The sequence below is a fragment of the Elephantulus edwardii genome, unplaced genomic scaffold, assembly GCF_000299155.1.
Source record: "Elephantulus edwardii isolate Elephantulus edwardi_28Jun2011 unplaced genomic scaffold, EleEdw1.0 scaffold00010, whole genome shotgun sequence".
Lineage (NCBI taxonomy): Eukaryota > Metazoa > Chordata > Mammalia > Macroscelidea > Macroscelididae > Elephantulus > Elephantulus edwardii.
In genome coordinates, this window is record NW_006399760.1 from 19,654,890 (window position 1) to 19,663,762 (window position 8,873).

Sequence of the window (8,873 nt, forward strand, 5' to 3'; positions counted from 1 at the left end):
TCCTTGGAGGCAAGGATTCTGAGGCTCCATCTAACATATTTTGGACATGTTGTGAGGAGAGACCGGTCCTTGGAGAAGGACATGATGCTTGGGAGAATGGAGGAACAGTGCAGGAGGGGAAGGCTCTCTATGAGGTGGATCGATTCAGTGACTGTGGTAATCGGGATGGGAGTGTCAGAGGCAGTGAGATTGGCACAGGACAGAGCAGAGTTTAGGGCTGTTGTACATGGGGTCACTATGAGTCACAAGGAACTCGACGGCACATAACAACAACAACAACATCATGATGTTAACTATTGGCCCAGTGATGAAAATTTTTGTCTTCTTGATGTTGAGCAATATGTATCCATTAAAAAGATTTAACATGCAAATTTAGCCACATAATTTATTTACATTATCTAAAAGTCTACAAAACTTTGATGTATATCTTTTCGTTCTTGTATCTAATTATATATAAGCCTAGGGATATTTTTTCCATAGAAGGAATAATTTCAGTAGGAATAATTGTTAGTGAAATTACTAATAATGACTAGAAATAATGAAGATTCAGCTACTTAAAACTTTGCATATTCTAGTATTAAGGAAATAAAAGCTATCGTTAGAAAAGTAGTACTTCTTGTTGTTGGGTTTCGTCTAGTCAGAACCGACCCATAGCTGATCATCCAGTAGGTTTTCAGAGGCAGATAATCACACAGAAGGAGATTTCTCACCCTTCTTCCACAGAACAGCTGGTGGGTTTGAACCATGTGCCTTTGGGTTTGCAGCCCTACCTCTAGGCCAGCAGAAATATTTACTAAACAAATCAAGCTGAAGAAAAGAAAATCAAGCTTACCTTTTTCTATATCACATTTCTCTCTCTCCCTGTGTGTCTTTTTAGAGCAGTTTTAGATATACAGGGAAAAAAGTTTATGCAGAAGGTGGAGAAAGGTTCTTAATCACTGCTGCTAAGCCCCTTTTCCCAGGTAGGGTAATAACATTCACAAACTCCAAGAATTGTTGAACATCTTTGGGGGCCATTGTTCAGCCTATGGTAATAGGCATTCCTATTATCCTCTTTGTCAACTGAACTAGTTCTCCATTTTACTGGATCTAATTCTCCAGTATGGATTTATCTATCTATATTTACAGTGGCAAGGACTCAGACTACATTGCTTTTTATCAAATTCTGGGATTGAGTAGGGCAGTAGGTAGGAGAACTTCCAGGAGGCGCGGAACTAAATTCTCTGAGATCTTTCACAGCTGCTTTTGAGATTAATAATTAACACCTACTGTCAAACCTTGGCTGTTTGTCTCCACTATGGGGGGCACCACAGGCTACTGGGTTCCCTGATAGTTCTGCACTTTAATGTTTGTGACTGCCAGTTAGACAATAAATAAATAATCTGGTAACAGAGGGAGGAGCATGTCAGACAATTTTAACACTATTATTTTTTTCAAATGGAAAATACAGCATTACAGTAGAAAAGTGAATAAAAAAGAACAGTGATATTGCATAGTGTTAAAAATAGTGACATCTTTGGGGAAAAAAAGGTTACTGGCACATAAATTCTGCCATGTTTGATCCTAATTTATTTAAATTTAAGTTGTTAAAGTTGTTCTGACTTGTTTAATCTACTTTATTAAGAAGATCTGCTTCTAGATTCTTGGCATTACTGGAAAATTTTTAAGTATTACTCAAGACTCCCATTTTCCCATTGGTTTGTACTTTGGATCATAAACAGAAAATAATAGTCTGATGTTGTTGTTAGGTGTCATTAAATCAACTATGGCTTATAATGACCCTATGAACAACAGATCTGAATTTTGCTCTATTCTGTGCCATCCTTATAATCCCTGATATCCTCAAGTCAGTTGTTATAGTTGCTGTGTTGATCAGTCATTTTGAGGGTCTTTCTCTCTTTCTGTGACCCTCTACCTTTCCCAGTACGATGTCTCTTTCCAAGGACTAATCTGTACCGACAACATGTCCAAAGTATGTGAGATGAAGTTTCATCATCATTGTTTCTAAGGTGTATCCTGGTTGTACTTCTTCCAAGGCAGATTATTCAATAACATGGACCTGGATAATTCTTTCCTTTACAGCAAATCTCACTTTCATGCACTGCCTTTGAACCAGACCAAACTCATAGCTGACCTTCCACTGGGTTTGCAAAACTATAAATCCCACAAGAGATTTCCTGTCTTTTTTCATGTAGCCGCTGATGGATTCAAACCATCCGAAGAGTGCAGCCTTTGGGTAAGAAACATGACTCCTTATGAATACAATTACACTTTTACATTGCTTACTCATTATGGCAAAATATGATGTGAATGAATAATAGGAATTCAGCCCTAAATAGTGTGCAGGAGATGTTCGCGGAGACTGACTGACCCAGGCTGTGGCCAGAAGGTAAAAAATAATCACTGCAAGTCCCTTGTCTTGGACTGTGACATGAAAGAGGAGGTTTTAGGTTATCCATCTTTTTCTTGTGGAGGCCCAGGAGTATTCTGTAAACTTCCCCTATGAGACTCTTGTCTGAGCTGGTATTGCCAAATGTTTGCTCCCAATTGGCAGGTTTTCTTTTCACCCTCTTGGAAGAAGTTTTTGATGCTTGCAGGGACTTAATCTTTAGAAGGTCCCAATCATCAATTTTATCCTCTTCTGATTGTGCATTTGTGGCTATATTTGGCAGTCTCTTTATGCAGTAGGCTAGGCCTTCTAAGCTTGATCTCAGTTTGTCTCTTATGAATGTTATGGTTTGGGGCTTTACTCCCAGGCCTCTGATCCACCGTGACCTGATTTTTGTATCAGGTGTGAGATGTCGGTCCTGTTTCAGCTTTCTGCAGGTAGCAGTCTAGTTTTGCCAGCATCATTTGTTGAAGAGGTTGTCATTTTCCTATTGGATAGGTTTTATTTTCTTGTTAAATATCAGTTGACCAAAGATACCTGGGTCTATTTCTAGGTTCTCAATTCTGTTCCATTGGACTGTGTGCCTGTCATTGCACTAGTACCGTGCTGTTTTGGTTACTACCACTGTGTAGAAGGTTTTGAGGTCAGGGAGTGCTATGCCTCCCACTTCATTTTCATTTCTCAGAAATGCCCTGCTTATTTCCTCTCCAAATAAACTTGATAATTTCCCTTTCAATCTCCTTGAAAAAGGAATTTGGTATAACCCAATTACAAAGTGGGCAAAAGACATGGAAACAATTTTCACAGAGGAAGATATTCAAATGGCCAACAGACACATGAAGAAATGCTCAAAATCACTGGCAATGAAAGAGATGCAAATCAAAATCAAAACCACAAGCGAGATACCATCTCACCCCAGAAGCAGTGGCAAAAGTTTAACAGGAGGGAAACAATAAATGCTATGAGCTCTTACACATTGTTGGTGGCATAATAAAATGGTACAACCACTTTGGAAAGTAGTTTCACACTTCCTCAAAAAGCTGAACATAGAAATTCCATATGACTCAGCTGTTCCACTGCTTGGAATATTCCATGGGAAAAAAAGCACTGAGCCACAAACGGAGACTTGTATGTAAATGTTCATAGCAGCGTTATTCACCATCGCAAGAACATGGGAACAGTCCAGATATCCAACCACAAATGATTGGATTGAGAAACTATAGTACATTCACACAATGAAATACTATGCAGCATGCAGGAGCAATGATTATGCAAATTACTGCCTAACTTGGGAGGGACTGGAGAGCATTATGCTGAGTGAGCTAACTTAGTACTGTTGTTGTTGTTATGTGCTGTTGAATCACCTGCGACTAATAGCGACCCTGTATACAACCCTAAACCCTTCCCTATCCTGTGCCAGTCTCACTGTTTCTGACACACCCCGCCCCCCCCAGTCACTGAATCAATCCACCTCATAGATGGTCTTCTCCTGCACTGTCCCTACACCCTCCCAAGCATGACATCCCTCTCCAAGGATGGGTCCTGCTTTACAACATGTCCAAAGTATGTTAGACAAAGCTTCAGAATCCTTGCCTTCAAGGAGTAGCCCTCTCCAGGATGAACCTGTTTGTTTTCTTAGTAGTCCATGGTATATTCAATACTCTTTTCCAGTACTACAGCTCAAAGTCATCAATTCTCTTCTATCCTTCCTAGTCATTGTCCAGCTCTCTGCTGCCTAGCAAGTGATTGAAAAGACCATGGCCTATATTAAGCGTACCTTAGCCTCCAGAGTGACACTATTGCTCCTCAGTACTCTGGAGAGGTCCCTAAAGACTTCCCCATCACAATACATCTTTTAATTTCCTGGATACTAGTCCTATAAGGAATCCTGGAAGCAGGAGCGGCATCCACTTCCAAAATGGCTTGCCTCGGGAAACTCTAATAGGGTCGCTATGAGTCATCTACAACTCGACGGCACCTAACAACAACAAGTCCTGTAAGGACAAATATTGTATAAAACCATTATTGTAGAATGAGTACAAGAATCCAAGGGAGGAGATAGTGGAAGAGGGTAGGTAGGTGGGGATGTGTGGGAAAAAAATAGAAAAAAGAGAAGGTTTTAGAAGAAAAACCCTACCTTTACTGTCTTTAAGGAGCTACTGTGACACATTGGGCTCACGGTCAGCAGGTTGAGGCTACCAGTTGCTCCCAAGAAAAAATGAGACAGTCTGGTCCCATAAAGATTTGTTGTTGTTATGTGCCGTCGAGTCGCTTCCGACTCATAGCGACCCTATGTACAACAGCCCTAAACTCCGTTCTGTCCTGTGCCAATCGCACTGTCTCTGACACTTCCATCCCAATTATCCCAGTCACTGAATCAATCCACCTCATAGAGGGCCTTCCTCTCCTGCGCTGTCCCTCCACCCTCCCAAGCATGATGTCCCTCTCTAAGGACCTGTCCCTCCTTACAACATGTCCAAAGTATGTTAGACGGAGCCTCAGAATCCTTGTCTCCAAGGAGCCACCCAGTTTAACCCTTTCCAGGACAAATCTGTTTGTTTTCCTAGCAGTCCATGGTATTCTCAATACTCTTCTCCAGCACCACAGCTCAAAGGCATCAATTCTCCTTCTATCCTCCTTGGTCATTGTCCAACTCGCTGATGCGTAACAAGTGATTGCGAAGACCATGGCCTGTATCAGACGCACCTTAGTCTCCAGAGAGACACTATAAAGATATATACCTTCTGAAATCCTGTGAAGCACTTATACTCGATCCAATAGGATCTCTGAATCAGAACCTATTCTGCAGCAGTGAGCTTTCTATCTTTATTTTGTATATTCCTTGCCATCCTTTTGTAAGCATATGTGCACTTTGGCATGTATTTCTATAGTTACAAACATAATTACATGTTTCTATAATCCTTCTTAAAACTAATCCTAGTGCAAATTGTAAGGGGTTGGTGGCACAGTCAGGTCCCTGTGGCTCAGCCTTCCATGCTGGCAGAGAAAAGCCGGGACCACCTTACATGGCAGTACTGTGAGATGATGCTGGCCCTTCTCCATTCACTGCTGGTTCTGCGGGGGAAGACACCACAGGGTCTTGTCCATTGGTTTGTTGCTTTGTTTTCCCTCATAATCTTCAGTGAGATGCTCAGCACAGTGCCAGGCAGTTATTGTAAGGGAGTGCTCAGTTTGTTCTCTCCAAGAAGGCAGATTTGCTTTGTGGAACAAAATTATTAAGCAAGGATGTTGAGCGAGCATGAAATAGTCAAGGTTGGTGTCATCAAGATGTTACAGCATGACAGCAGCTCTGCTCTGTTTCCTAACAGTTTATTTGTATTGGTTTTGTTTTTCTTTCTTTCTTAAATTGAACACTCTAATCCACCTGGAATTAATTTTTGTGTTTGGTTCATTGTTTAGTTTCAATTAATCTTGTTTGCATTTTTTTAATTAAGCCATCATAATACTATCATTTAATATTTTCTTGTTACCTCAGTTTTGAAAAATTGCTCTGTCATGAAAGTAGTTGGATTTATTTCTGTCTTGATTAATACTGTTCTGTAGTATGTTCTAAATTCTGATTGTATGCAGGCTATACCTTCCTCCTCTGATATTCTGTTTCATGATATATTTCCTCACTATGTGTCTTCATAAAGTAGCTTTAGAATTCTGGTGGCCTCGTTTGTAGGGAGTCCTGCTACAAGCCAAAGTGGCACCTTCTCTGGTGGTTCAAATCCACTAGCCTGACTACAGAAGAAAGATGGGCAGTTTTCTCTGCAATTTACAGTCTCCAAAACCTATCTGGAAGGTCAACCACAAGTTACTTCTGACTGGATAGCATTGAAAGAGAGAGAATTTTAGACTTATCATGATGTTTAAAGAATCTTAGTGTATAGTAAAATTATTAATAAAAATATCCAAACTGTGTTTTTCAGCCAAGTTAAAATAAAATGAATATTTATCCTTGACTCATTGTGTTGTCAGCTAAGAGGATAGTGTTTGGGGGGAAAATGGTAAAATTGAATGAAAAACTTCTGTAGGAAATCAGGATGGAAGTGGGAATTATATAAAAACCTCGCCATATATTTCAGATATGCTTGAGAATTCAGTCTAGTAAGTATTTTTGTGCTATCCATAATTATAAATGAAAATGGCAGAATAGAGAACAGCAGAGATGAATAGATGGTGCTTAGTGTTACAGGGACGTTTAATCTCATTTCATCGGGCTTTGTTTGTACATTTCAAATTAGTTTTAGGAAGAACTCAGAATTGCTTCATGATTAAAAATGCAGGCTCAAAGGACAAGCTGGCTATGTTGGAAACAGTTTCCCCATTTATTAACTAAAAGTCAGTTTACTGGATATGGAATAATAGTAGTGTTTGCCTTTTGGGGTTGTTAGAGTATATAAACTGATACATACAAAGGACTTCAATATCCCTACGCCAGTAAATCTTGACCATCTATTATCAAATGTTAGGTAAGAGATTTCGTGCTGTGGTTGCAGTTTTGGGCTGGGGAGGGAGAGGCCCATTTACTTTTTGTTTGTTTGTTTGTTTGTTTTCCAGCTCTGAGGGTCCACCCCACACAGGTTTGCATGGGTAACTCACCCCAGCTAGGCTGCACTCTCATGCCTGGCCCGCACCACCATCAAGGAAATGCTCCTTAGCTTTTGTAACTGATTTATTTATCATTGCTCTCTGGCAGCCATCCCTTAGCCTCCTAGCAAAAAATAGCTGGATTTCATTAAAATTCAATCTCTCTTGATACCATCTCTGCTGGATATTAGAGGAGACTGCTACCAGCGGAGTTTTAGCAACCTGATTAAGAATAGATTTTGGTTGGAATTTATAAGTGCTCTAGAATTACCTTTTATAAAGTTTCTCTCCCTGCTTGCCCACTCCCTCGCGTCCAGGGCTCACTGGCCATCCCCAGCCCTTCCCACCAGGCCTGAATGCAGCCAAGCTGCCAGTGATTTTCTCAAAAGGGGACATTGAGATGCATCTTTCTTCCTGTTTCAGGTGCGAGCTCTCTCCAGGTGTCCCGTGTTCCCGCTCCCGGGCCCCCTGTATGACTGAGGCCGAGGTTGGCCATGGAGCCTGGCCCTGCCCTGGCCTGGCTCCTGCTCCTGAGCCTGCTGGCCGACTGTCTGAAAGCCGCCCAGTCACGAGACTTCACGGTGAAAGACATTATCTACCTCCACCCTTCAAGTAAGACTTCTCTTTGCACAGAAATGTCACTGTATTGCAAGTCAAAAGTGGATTGACAAATGGCCAGGTGAAAGCGGCCGCCAGTACAGGGGCCACCTGTGATGATTTAACCGGGGATGTGGTAAAGACAAGGAGATGTAGTCTGTTTTACCCTCAGCTTTTCATACGATGTTTGGATTTTTCTTCTGACAGGGCTGTTTTCTCTGTCTTCTACCGTCACTGTGTCTAAGCACCCTTCCCTTTCACTGATGCCAACTCCGAGATAGGCATCAGAGTGGACTGCCATGTCCCAGGAAGAGAAAGATTTGTAAACGGTCCATTCGTTATAGGCAAGATAAGAACTGGTCTTCCTCTGCTCATCCAGTTCTCCATTTTCAAGTAATTGCTTCCCACCACTTCCTATTCCCTTACCCTTTTGGCTTCCAATGCTTACAATTCTCCAAGGAGCCGATAATAATGTGGATCCCCAGACTCCTGCCATGGAGACCCACTTAGAGAGACCATGTTAGCAGACGTAGGTCTGGTACTGTACCCGTGAAATTTTGCTTCCAACCTGACACTCGAATGTTTCTGCTTCAGATATTCCAAAGATCACACTTTGGGAAACACTGTGGTTTTATTTTTACCTTTGCCTCCATCCCTGTGTCTTTCTTGTCTTTTTAATCTTTTTATGAATTCTCTCCAGAATTGCCCCAGTGCTGGCAAGAGCTGATTTGTTGTGTGTGTTTGCCTTTTCAGCTTCTGCCCCTAGGTACATTACTCTTTTGAAATATTCTGTTCAACAAACAATTTTTGAGTGGCTACTCTATGTCATGAAATGTGATAGGCTTCAGAGGGAAATAAAAGAGAACCCTTTCTTTTGAAGACCTCACTGTCTACAAAGTGGAGGCAACTGCTGGGACTCCTGAGTTTCCTCCATTAGAATATTTAACGCTCAGATGGTGTGGAGTAGCTGAGGGGCAGCCCGATGCGGTGCAGTGCACAGGGCCTCTGTGGAGACCATGGACCAGGTGTCAACAACTGCTGTAGCTGCCTCAGCGCCTTTTGACCAGAAGTAAAGTCCCCAACTTTGTGAGGATTAAATAAAATTATGCATGTGAAGCACTTAGCACCAAGTGTGAGCTGTGGGAGATGCCTACTCAATGTTAGCTTAATATTTTTAAGTGCTAATTTCCTCATTCCTAAAGTGCATAAAGGGAACTCTGGTGGCCTAGTGGTAAGAAGCTGTGCTGCAATTCCAAAGGCACACAGTTCAAATCTGCCAGTTACTGGAGAA

General features: G+C 41.5%; 1 protein-coding gene across 1 annotated transcript in view; it reads left to right on the plus strand.

Annotated features, from left to right (window-relative positions):
• Window positions 1-7,479: 7,479 nt before the first annotated feature.
• The window catches only part of LOC102847375 (ly6/PLAUR domain-containing protein 6-like), a 45,679-nt gene continuing 44,285 nt past the window's right edge, over window positions 7,480-8,873 (plus strand). The window contains exon 1 of the mRNA XM_006880765.1: window positions 7,480-7,597. Coding sequence (XP_006880827.1) covers window positions 7,480-7,597 — 118 coding nt within the window. The remainder of the gene's footprint in view (window positions 7,598-8,873) is intronic.